The sequence below is a fragment of the Falco punctatus genome, assembly GCF_963210335.1.
Source record: "Falco punctatus genome assembly, chromosome: 1".
In the NCBI taxonomy this organism is placed as follows: Eukaryota; Metazoa; Chordata; class Aves; order Falconiformes; family Falconidae; genus Falco; species Falco punctatus.
Window position 1 is genome coordinate 111,216,162 of NC_137580.1, and position 12,933 is coordinate 111,229,094.

The following is a 12,933-nucleotide window of genomic DNA, read 5'->3' on the forward strand; positions in this document are numbered from 1 at the left end:
AGGTAACTTACCTTGCTTTGTGTGAACTCTCTGAACATGGCTGCCAGCCCATCATCATCAACATCACTGTCTGTTTTAATAGCAACATTAAGAATGTGAATGGGCTCCTCACGAGCAGTCTGCAATTTAAAGAAAATACTCCCCGTAAATAAATAGTTAACAACACCTCTGAGCTCTCAAAAGAGGCTCCCTAAATACAACTCTAGAATACAGGCGCCCTAGAGAAAAATGATTTAGCAGATCGTGCTGTAAACCAATGACAACTATGAGCAAAATCCTTTACCAAGCAGCCTAACAGCTTTGCAGTTTCACAGAAGTAAGAATTACTGTCTGCAAACAGCAGCTTCATTTGGAGAATCCAGTTCTGATGGTCACATCTGACTTGGCTACCTCAAAAGTACTTTATTTGGATGCAGAAAGAATGCAGGGTCAGGTCCTTTCTTTACAAGAGGCAGTACAGACAGGACATTAGAGGACTTGAGCATCAGGAAAGGTAGTGTAATTAAGCAAATTCAAAGTGTACGATTAAACAATGTGTGTTTTCATACCTACAACAAAACGAAATAATGTGGAAGCAACAATTACATTAGAGCTCTGAGAAACGACAAATTTAGCATTTAAGAGCCTGTGGTTAACTGTGAAAAACTGAGTATGAACAGGAAATTATCCTTAGTGAGGTGGGGGGGAGGGTAAGATGAGAGATACAAGGACATTAAGGCTGACGATAATATTCTGGAACAAGGCTACAGTACTTACGCACATCAAGATCAACGGATCCGTTTAAAACCAAGCCCTATTCTGAATACATACTATTCCAACAGAGCATCCCACTGTTGGAGGACAGGACAGAGCAGTGGGGGAGCTACCTGTGTCTACCTGTGTCTCTAAGGGGAACTGGTCTTCTGCCACTAAGGATTATAAACCATCTGCTTCCTCTGCACCCGTTCTCCACATCAGTGCAAAAACTGAGGGGTTCCTCTCATCTTTTCCTCCTAAAAAGAGTTCCAAGAAGTAGAACAGAAGGAAGAATCAGAATGTAGTGTGACTAGGAAGGGTGTAAGACAGAAAATAAGGCAAGTCAGACTTAAAGGCAGTTGAATATGCAGTGCAATACCATGATGCACAGAGGAGGTCTGAAAATGTCGTCGTGGGTCTAAACTCTCAGTTACGCTGCTGCGTAGCCAGTGATTTTGCCGATGTTAAAAGCTACAAACTAAATTTACATGGAGAGTAAGAGACTTAACCATAGTTTTAGAACAGAGTCAGAAAATGGCCACCTACTTTGAATCACCTGCTGTGGAACACGCAAACAAATCACACACATAAATACATAAAGCTCTTAACTCCTGCTTCCAGCACTCAAACTAGTGAAAAGTATCTAGCCTGCAGTCACTGTGGCATTCTGCACGCCTTCTATTTCCAGCCTGAGAACATTCTCAAGAGAAAAAAACTACCGTACCTTGTCTTCATCATACAAGGAAGCATGGCCAGCTTCAGGGAAGGTTGGGCTCTGGGGAGGAGAGTCGCAGAAGCAACCCATCACTTCATCAAAGATTCTGAAATACACCAGAGAAGTATTAGTCATCAACACACTGCTGCTAGCCCACTGAAAGCATACAGCACTACAATCCACAAATCATGTTGCTAAGGGAGGGAGGGAGAGAAAAGGACTCCTTCCCTTTGCAGGACTGAAACTGAAATGATGAGAAGGCAATACCTTCTCCACCCCTCAAACCAAAGCAGAGCCTGGATCTTCTAATATTTGTTACAGATCTTACAGCTGCAGGCCCTCATGACCACTATGGGCTCTGCTGGGGGTTTTTTTGCCTACCCCTAGAAGGTTGAAAGCATAAAGAACACACTGTCCTATGTATATACGCGTGAACAAGAGCATTAGAAGAAATCAGCACATTTGCAAATGATCTCCAATCAGCAGAAATTCAAGATGCTGATCCCTCTGGCTGCAAACTGCTCTTACAGCAGTCTGAAACTTTCAGTTATCTCAAGGAGACAGACAAGGGGATCCAAACAAACTTCCACCTGAGACTCCAAAAACTTATCGGATCAGCTCAGGACCAGTTTAAACCTGACTCTAGACATGGCAAAGATTCTGACCCGTTCCATTTGGGCCCACCTAGGAAGCTGGCAACACAAACAATTACCACCCTTGCCCACATACCTGACAAAATCTTCAAATGTGCGGAAGGAGACCATTCCACCCATCCGCTGGCACGGCGGAGTGAATGAATTGTCTAGCAGTACATCACTCACGCTAGCTACATGGACCATCCCGTAGTGATTGAGGTTGGAAGAGAAGGACATTCTAAATGGCAATTCAATAAGATCACAGTTAGTAGGGACAAGGGAGAGAAGAATATCACTGGAAAAAGATTTGCGCGTGTGCGTATGCTTTGACCACTTGAAGCGTGGCTGTTTATCCAACATAACTGTTGCATGATTCATTAAGATTCTTCAGCACACCAGACTGCTGTGCTGTCTTCTCCAAAGTCCCTGCAATGCTGGCGTGCCTCTGGTGCCATTAATGCCCTTACCTGGACGTTGTCCCAATGTACAGGAACAGTTAAAAGAGTTAGGAAGTAATATTATACCCCTTTAAAAAAAGTATTTCTTAGGATCCCAGGGGAATTACGACTATGCATAGTTGACCGTATTTTTCCTCCTGTATGTATGTTTTGCTGTACAGGTGGAATATTGAGGTAAACAACAATAATTCTAAGCTTTGACACTTTAAAGATTTCATAAATTTTTACAAACTAAGTTGAAGTGTACCAAGCTATATTATCTTATTGCTTCCCCCATTTTTCTGGTCATGTTATAATTTACACTCCTCAAATGCAGTGTGGTACAGTGATCCTTCTAAAATCCTATACTGGAAATAGGGTTTTCTATAGTCTTACACTTGTATTCCTACCCTAAATAAAGTCCTGTTACAGTGCCTTCCACTTTAACTGTTGACCAACTTCATGTGCTCCTCCCTCTCATTTAATTCATGCTTTAAAGCCATTGCAACTCCCCCTACTCATTTATTTTGTTCAGTTTTGATTGCTAAAAGGTGGCAGCTGCTAAACAGAAGCAGTTGGCCACAGAACACATCTGTCTTAAGGAGCAAGGCAGGCAGAGCTCCAGACACTTACTACTGTCATACTCACACCTGATGTCTGCTGCTCAAGCACTGAGATACACTGCAGTACACACATCACTCCTACAGGAACAATTCCTTATATAAGAAGTGAGGAGGACTGGAAAAGCTCAGAGGAAGGCACTGAGTAAGAGACTTCGGTTTAAAGCAAGAGCACCATTCACTAAAGGTCAGCATTCCTTCCTGCCAGAGGGAAGGATCCTAAATACATTAAAGTACCACTGAGTTCTCATGCAACGCAACTGCTATGGCAGCACACACCAGCTGTGAAATAGTTTGTGTTATTTCAGGGTTTGGGCTATTATTATGATTATGTTTTTTTTAAAGACCCACAATGGTGCAGTCAAGACTAGCATAGGAAGTTTCTCATACAGTGAATAAAAATCTTACAACTAACTAGACATCCTTTCCTAACTACTAGAATTGGTTCTCTGGAATAAAATCTTGGGGAAAAAAAAACCCTCAACAATAATTATTTCTAATTTCTGAACTATGCTACAGAGTCATCTTAATTCACTGAGGGACCTACTTCAAAAGCTCCCTGCAACATGGTGAGACCTTCAAGCTTGCTCTGAAGAGACAGAAATGCCAAGCTGGCACACGGCAGTGCTCTGCGACATAGGAACAGTGCACTCTCACTTGCTCCACTCTCCCCAGGGCTTTGGAAGACAATGACAAAGTTAACTTTCTGTCCTCCCCAACTGGTGCCATAACAGGAGGCAGAAGGCAACAGGAAAAAAGATGAGGGCGCTGACTCAGCACAGCACATGCTTGACTTACAACTTGTAAAGTCAAAAAGATACTCAACTGCATGCTGGATCAGATGCCAGGGGTACAGCAGGCAGAGCAGGGGCCCAGCCATGCTGGCTACGGCACTGCTGCCAGCCACATGGATACAGGACCGAACTGGGGATTGCTGACATTGCTACTTACCAGCTTATCTAAGGTTTCTTTCTTCCCACGTACAGAAAACTGTTGTGATATGGTCCTAAGTATACTGTTAACAAGTCTAAAGTATCACTTTGGTTAATAGCTCTCCATGTTTAAAGTCACTCTACGTTTCTGTAATTTCTCTCTGATTAAGAGCCATGAGACTTTCAAGCCCATTTTTTCTCTTTTTCCCTAAACAGGCTTGTAAGCAGTAATAAATAATAGGTATTCATGTTTTGAAAGAGAAAAATTTTCCAGGACATGCCTTGGTGTACATTCCTTACAACTAATACAAAAAATTCCACAGAACAATAACTAAACAAAAAGACAGCAGACATTTTTCATGTATTATTTAAAACAAGAAATACTTTTCAACTGAGACATGGGAGGAAAAATTAGCATCCAAAACACAACAAAACATGCTGTCAGCTGTTTGAGATGTAGATTCATCTATGGTGTGAGGGAGGTGAAACAGCCTCAACAAATTCTAAGCTAGTTGCCAGAAACCAGGTATGCTATCAGCTAGGAGTAACTGCCTGTTTCACTGCAACACCCTACCAGAGGGTCAACAGCTGGGAATCCAGTTCCAAAAAAAGAGACCCTAGATACAGCATTCTGCTAGAAGTTTGCTATGTACCATACTGCAGATGAGCTGAGTCACCTGGCAAATTTATAATTTTAAGGATTGCTGCATGCAAAGCTTTTTTAAAGGGTAAAGAAAAGCTGAAAACATGTTTTAGACAAAGGGAGAGGAAAAGGGAAGGAAAAAGAAGAGTTATGTTTGAGAGCTTCCCCAGTAAAGATAAGGGCACTAAAACAAAACATGTTAAAACATTAAGTATTAGGCTACTTCTTTCTAGTCTGTCTTTTCAAATTTTAAAAGATGACAAGTACCGTACCTGTTTAGCGTGGGGATGTTCCCTCTGTAATCAAACAACCACAGTTAGTTACAGATTGGTTAGTGAAAGCCATAATAAAGAACTATCACCAAGCTGATACACAGACCAGCAACAAGTTTACAATTTACTAAACCAAAATTTGTCAACCACCAGGTACCAGGCAGAAATAAATTTCACCAACCCTGAGAAGGCACCCACCACCTGACTTCGCTTGACACAGCTGCCATGGGAATGAGCAGAGACCATGCACATAACATACAAATAACACACCCCGGGAAAACACATTGTATTTGCAAGGTACCCTGCCTTTCTACAGCATCTTTTATTGCACCCACTTCAAGCCCTTTACATACATCAAGCAAGCTTCACAAGCAAGACCAGAGTGGGGAGTTCGCACTACCTGACAGAAGGGCAAACAGCACAGATGCAAAAAGTGACCATGTCATACAGGCAGATTGCAACAGGTTCAGAAAAACAAGCCAAATCCTCATTGCCAAACCTCTACACGAAGCAGCAGCAGCCCATGCACTGGCCCCCACACCACCACAGGAATAAAGCAAACACACACATCTGCATTTTCAGCATTCATAGCCCTGAACACCAAAATGAACAAGCAGAACTTTAGGCTAATTTTAGGAAAATTTTACCGTTCTTATAACATCAGTCCAACTCTTCACATATGTGCATGCAGACTAGGGCTTAGTGATGCACATAAGACAGAAAGGAGTTGCGGGGCACATTTTCATACCAACAGAAGCACAGCAAGGTCTAGCCCATGCTAGCTACATTCATGAAAGCATAAGGTGCTCCATGCAAGATGTAAAAATTGCTGTGATCTGACGTTCAAAATAGTAAAGATTGAGAAAACCCCCCAACAACAACCATGCACACAGGAGGCTTGTGCAAAGAGATGAGCAAACACGAAAAGATCAAAAGCAAAGCTTCAGTGAGCATGTATCTGGACATTCACCCTCCCTTTCCCTGCAGAAGCTTGTAGGAGATCAAACCACAGACTTTCCTAACATCCTCGACCATAGGCAAGACCCCAAGTTACTGGACATAAAGTCTCAGTACTTCATGACCAGTGTGTTTCCATGGTCACACCACTAAAAACACTGACTGCACCTGGTCCTGTTCTCAACTGGTTTTATCACAGCAGTCACATTCACTACAGTGTTGTATGTTTGGTGCATTACTAGTAGAGGCATGAAAAGTTCCCGTGATCTCCTTAAGCCATACAAGAGAAAGCACAAAATTACCTAAAGACGTTATCTCTGTTCAAGGGTAAAAACCACAAGTATTTAATTTCATTTGGCGACAGTGGGGAAAGACACTGCAGAGCCTGTGGTTGGGACCAAAAGGGCCATGAGAGGGGACCGAAATTATTTTTTTAGCTTGGCAAGTGGTGGGAAAGCTACACGAGATCTACTTCAGCTGGAAAAAATAGTCTAGAGAGGACTGGCAGTTCCTACACCCTGTACACTTGTGTAGTGGTCCTTGTGAATGCCTTAAGAAAACAGACAGAAAAACCCCCCATAACTAATGTTCCTTTCTGTCTCACAAAGGGCACCCTGTTGCCTTGCTCCAGGAACTTTCTCCAGCCACTCAGTACGGAGCTGAAGAGACTAAGGCAAGAATTGCAATGAGGAAAACAGAAGAGCCAGTGGCTGGAGATGTCAGAAAAGAATGGAGGAACCGCCTTCAAGCTGCACGCTCTGGGCCCGGCTTTATATCTACAGGTCCTCACAGCTGCAGAGGGCTGCCCATAACAGAAGCTGCATTGTCACTCGTCACTGAAATGCACTAAGAGGCAGAGGTTTGATATTTGCAGCACAATTGGGCTTTGTGAAAAGGCACTACAGTCCAGTGAACTACACCTCCGCAGCTCTGACAAATAAAACCCCAGTGGCATGCCAGCCTGCTCAGCCTGGTGCAACATCAGTGCCAACGGGCAGCACCACGGTTCTGGGAGCTGTATAAAGGCACAGCAGGCAGAGCACACAGCAGTGTTCTCTCCCCAGCCAGCTCCAACTAGCTGATCGCAGGATCAGAAACCTTCTCACCACATCAGCCACAGCCCTTCTCCCTATCCCTTTTGAACTGTTAAAAAGGCCCTTCTTGACCGGGGAAGCTGATCTCACTAGGAACGTGCTCCATACCGATGCAGGCTCTACTGTGACAATTACTCCTTCGGCTCAAGCAAACAAAAATCCCCATAGCTCCCCCCTGCACCTCCTGGTTGAATCTGAATTTGTTTCCCCTTGGCCCTCCCTTTCTTTTTTTTAAAGAGCACTCCCCTATGAAAATGATGGCAATGCATGCAAAGCGCCACTGGTTATATCAAGCTGTGATTGAGTGCCAGCGCAGGGCAAAGCTTTTGAAATCAGACAGCAAAGCGGAATCAGCAGAGGTCGGCTGAATAACCCACTTGTAGTTATTAACAGCAGTACCACAGGAGAAAGAGCAATTCCACTGGCTCTGACCAGTGGCATTCCTCTTATGTTTCTTCATTTCTGTAGAAGAATCTAAACAGAAGGCTCTGAAACATGCCTCAAACCATACATTTTGATTGGGTTTTTCCTCTCCCTCTTTCTTTCCTTATTCTTCTGCTCCCTCTGTGATTCAGCCAAGCTGAATCTGCTACTGAAGTCCAATTTGCATAAAATTATCATCGTTCCATTCAGTTTGCTGCCCCTTCAACAGCCCCTTCTTTACTCTGTTGGAAGATTTTGCCCTTTCTGAAACAGGCAAGCCAAGGGAACTGCAACACATTACTGCTGCCTGCTGTCTAATTAACATCAAACCCTCAGCACAAAACTGCAGGGATTTACAGGTGCCCTGGAATCATTTTCCCTCCCTCCCTCCCGATGCCAGCCAGTCTCTCGCAACAAGGAGGGGACCTCAGGCTACCTAATGATACGCTACGAGCTACACACTCAGGTCTCCAGGCTTGTACAGAGTCCAAAGCAGCACAGCTGGTTCAATACCAGCAATCCAAAGGCTGATGCAAGAGGCTGTTTTAGCAACTACTTTAGTCCACAGAAAATGTTTCCATTTTGTCAGCAATTGAAATCTTAGGAGTATATCACTGTGAAATGATAGCAGGAAGGAACCTATAAACACTGCTCTAAGTGTGAGCGAGTTTTGGGTTCTTATTCTTCTGTCAAAAGCACTGTTTGGAAACAGCAATATTTAATTTGGCTTCCAGCCTTCAAAATGGTTTCTACCTGTAAGCTAAGGAAGAGGCTGACAGAAAAGAACAACCAAAATACTCCATAGATGATAAAACATCAAGGGACAGCAAAGGAGAGATCATGCACCACTCTTAAGCCTTGAAATCAGCAACATCAAAGTCCAAGTAGGGTGTCAACAAACATCCACAAGCACAGGAAGAGGAGATATGCCGCAAAACCAAGCAAAAAATAGCTGAAACATTTATATTGATACCCTCGGAAATACAAAGCAACTAAGGACTAGACTTGAATTCCACCCTTGGAAGTATCACAGACAGCAGGATGCAGTCCCAAGAATGAATTCAACCTAGACAAGTCTAAGTAAGGCATTTGCCTTACGTCCACGTTTGCAGAGTTGTGTGTGTTCCCACCTCCAAATGTAACTAGGGTTAGCTGGTATCAGACATCTTGTTTATCAAGTTTCAAAATTAACACTTGCTTTAAAGCTAACTAAACCAATTATCAAAACTACAAAGTCTTAATCTGCAATACTAAAACCTTCCTTCACTTCCACCTTTCAATGGTACATCCTGACTCAAGATTCCCCAGGACACCTCAAGGCCAAACGTGGCAGTTCAGGATGGCATGTGGGACAAAAGGCAAACGTGGGCTCAAAGCACAGATGGATTGGGAGGGCATGACTATGGCATCAGAGTGAGCAAAACAGGCTGGGTTATATTTCCTTTGGGGCTCAACACATTCAGAAGGCAGAGCTCTGTGGTATCATTGCCATACCCCAAAATAATGATATATCCAGCATCTCTAAGTCACTCTTGCAAGCAATTGTCTCAGCATCTGACAGAGGGAACGAATTTACCTCTAAGCAAAGCAGAGGGATCTGTTTTGTGGGAACACATTTACCTCTGAGTTCTTCCCTTCTGATCCTCCAGCACATCTGCTGCTGGGGAAGGAAAGATCAAGAGAGCAGCTGAACAACCTGGCTGGGGGAATGCAGTGAGCTGGAGAAAAGGGGATGCTTTAGGAGGAGCAGTGCAGCAGCACAATTCTGCAGCAGGCTCCAAAAGCTGGCTACAGCAGACAATGTCCCAGTTTAATTTAAACCTTACAGCTTTAGACGTAAGAAAGGCTGTTCGAAAGCAGCAGAGGAGAGGGGGATTATTAGAAAAAAACCTTCTCTTGTTGAAAAAGCACTGTAATTCCCTCTCCCTATACTAGACACACAATGTTTCTTTCAACAGAAGATTTTAAGCTAAGATTAGGCAAGCACTGTTTCATGTGCTGAACACCTAAGAAAGGCCTTTCAGTGTCTGTCACCTGGCTTGCCATTCTCACAAAGGAAGCTGAACTCTCTAAACACCAGTCAATATTCCACCAGCTTCCCATCTCAGCAGGGCAGTCTGAACAAGAGGGAAGCAAAGGACAGCTCAGAACAGGGCTCATTTCTTTCTCACATCTTTTCTCACCAGGACTCTAGATGACTGAAAGAGGCAGGTTATCCACATGCAAGGGGCTCTGCCCATAAGCATTTGTTTGCAGTACCCTGCTGCAGCGCATAGCGATCAGCATCCCGTAGATACCCTTGTATCGACTCCACCAGATTGGATTACTGCAACACCCTCTACTTGGAGAGGGCCTGCAAACTCCATTTACTGCAAAAGGCACCAGATGGTTACACTGTACTCCTCATCTGCCTTGCACCGGGCAACAAGGAATGCCGGGTTTTGATCTATAGAGCCCTCTATGGTTTCAATTACAAGCAGTTTTTCTCCCTATGCCTTACCCTTGCAATCAGGATCAGTGGGGATTCTTACAACAGGATGTTTTCTATTAATTTAAACAAATAATTCCAAAACAGTTTCTGCCCACAAAACCCACCAGGAGCAGGTTGCATTTCTGTGACTCTGTTAGCAGATTTAACAGTTTTTCTTCTCCTCTCTGCTTCCACGTAAAGCTTTCCTGCAGGTAGTTGATGACAATCATTCAGTGGCCAAAAATATAAAGTCCGAGGTGCCTTGCTGTGACTAGTCACATCAGAAGTAGTGACTGTGATTGTTTCTGTTACAATTAAGCAAAGGCATAGCAGTGTTAAATACCAATAACAAAGAATTCAAATATAGCAACCATTATCAGTTTGCAATTTTCTCTACATTAATATTTGCTCCAGTAAAATTCAGGCCATTGAATGTCACAGAAATCAGACACAAAAGGGACCAGGGCTCAAAAAAAATCTGGAAAACTGCTGAAAAATGTTTTTTCCATACAACTAACACCAGCTCCAGAAGAGAATGCTCTTTTAAAGGCTCCCTGGTATTACTTCTGGTTCACCAGGACCCAACCCTGCAGAGCCTCAAGGGCCATTTTGCTTGGTCACCTGGAATATTTTGGCTTTGGGGTTTGTCCTTGGAAGGCATCTTTAGCTTTTCAGTCTAAAAGCGCATGCTACAGAAGATACAGAAAAACATACAATGGACGTAGAACATGGTCAAAAACAACAAAGAAGACTCAAGCAAGACAATGTCAGAGTTTTGAAATTTCTGTGTCTTGGGCTTACCAGAAGGTCTGCCTTTACAGCTAGCTTAAATCTACACACTCAGGGCTAATTTAAGACCCCAGGTATCCTGCTGCCAGCTGTGCTTCAGCAGCCAGCCACACAACAACCACACAAGTAGGTATACACTGCAAGAAGCTGCATCAAGCAACAGGAGCCAAATCCATCACTAACAGATGGAGGTGCAACTCAAAAGAACTGAACTTGCCTATGCAAGCAGTGAATTTGTCCCCAAGCCTGCTTGCCTCTGCACAAGGGCTGCGGTGCATTTTCAGTCAACCATCAGCAGTGTCGATGGTTGGAGAAGCAGAACTGAGCTTCAGAACATTGCCCCAGCGAATTCAGCACAAAGGGGAGAGGAGACTTCAGGTCAAAGCAGCTGTTCCCCAAGCAGGTAACAGGCCTCCTCCTCTTCCAGCTGACCTTGTCCAATTAAGCTTGCGCACAACAACAGAGCAGTGGTCAGCATGGGCAGGCCAAACAACCCCCAAGCAACAGCGATAACTGAGACTAGCAAAGAGAAGAAATTGAGAAAGAATGGGGGGGCAGGACGGGGGGAGAGTATTATAAAGGGGTACTAAAAATAGTATGCAATTATTTACAAATATTCTAGAAACGTTGGGAACAGATGAGACCAAATGCATGTCCCATTTGTATCATGAGCGTTCTGTGCTGCTCGTTGAGGACAGTCATTCATTTCTAGCAAACCAGATTCTGAAAACCATTTCATAAAATGTACTGATGGATTCTCAACGAAGCGAGACTGGACCCCGTTGCCCAGCCCCACCAAAAATAAAATAAGGAAAAAGATGTTTGGAAACAAAGGAGAAAAACAGCACTGATACCAAACTGCCAAACCAGCACAGATCAACAGTGGCACCCGGCGGCCACAGGGACTCACTGCGCCTCTTGGCTCCCGCACGCCTGCGCTGCCCGGGACAAAAATACAATACCATCTAAAATACCCTCCTGAGTTCCTGTGCAAATGAAAAAACACAGAAACTGACTAACCTGACAGATGCTGAAGAAGTTCTGAGAATCATGTTTGTTTGGTTTGGTTTGGGTTTTTTAAATGATCTTAGCACACACTAGGAGATGCAACCTTTCTATAAGACTGGGCAGCGAATAGTTGATGCTTTCGGCTGCAGTCATGAGAAATGCATTCTGAAAAATACTGACTGAAAATCTATGTCAGCTCCAGCATTTCTATATAAAACACATTCATACATGCACCTTGCTCTTCTCAGTCAAAAAAAACGCATGCTAGAAAAAATTTCACCTTATCCAGTAAAGCCAGGTTTGAAAGTAGAGCCAATCACAAACAGTTACAAAGGGCTGGCAGGGAAGCGCTGCAGGAAGGGGACAGAGACTGTTTGACTGTTCTTTATTAAAATGAGTAATTGATTATTCTGTCTGGCATTCTATCTTTCTGAAGGCTAACTGAAGTTCTAGAAGAAAGTTACTACACAAGCCGATTTAAAAATCAGGAAATATATGGAAACTGTATCATATTGAATGTATCCAAACTGCAGAAACTATTACCCACAGCTTCTGAGATTTTTAAATAACTTGAGAGAAGGAACTGGGTAATGTAGCGGTTTATCTTAAATAATCTGTGCTTATTTAAGGCACTGGGACTCTCCCTTTCTCCACCGATTCTATTGCAAGTTTTCTTTGCCAAGATAGGATGTAGCCCCTCATAAACCTCTGATTCCACAGATGCCTGAACACGTGATCTGACCTGTTTGGATGGGAGGTAGGTAGCATGAACTGGAACTCCACCACACAAGTGTTATCCTTCAGCTGGCGGTGCTGGACACTGTTTAACTCATAGGCAATATATGCCCTTCGAACGTACACCTGGTTAGAGAGAAACTCAATCAGCGTAACTGTGCTAAGGAAGCAGAAAGAGAGGAAAACAACAAATAATACACCAGAGATTTCAAAAATACTAAAAAACCCAGGTACCTCCAAATGAATATTTAGACAGAACTCTAATTCAGCTAGAATTTAAAGTTATTCTGAGGAAGACCAGTCTGGCAGGATATGACCATCAGCACAAAGCACACAGGACAGGCTGACCACATTCTCGGACAGCAGCTTCAATTTCAATCCTTTCAACCACCTAAATCTTCTTCAAGCAAAGAAGATAACTTGAATCTGAAATTTCAGTCAATTATGAATATTAACACTGTTAAATGA

General features: G+C 43.3%; 1 protein-coding gene across 1 annotated transcript in view; it reads right to left on the minus strand.

The window, feature by feature from the left end:
* Window positions 1-12,933, minus strand: part of ACACA (acetyl-CoA carboxylase alpha) — a 135,357-nt gene that overhangs the window by 75,220 nt on the left and 47,204 nt on the right. The window contains exons 30-34 of the mRNA XM_080403560.1: window positions 12,473-12,591; window positions 4,990-5,013; window positions 2,180-2,323; window positions 1,460-1,556; window positions 12-119 (exon numbers count right to left, since the gene is read on the minus strand). Coding sequence (XP_080259686.1) covers window positions 12-119; window positions 1,460-1,556; window positions 2,180-2,323; window positions 4,990-5,013; window positions 12,473-12,591 — 492 coding nt within the window. The remainder of the gene's footprint in view (window positions 1-11; window positions 120-1,459; window positions 1,557-2,179; window positions 2,324-4,989; window positions 5,014-12,472; window positions 12,592-12,933) is intronic.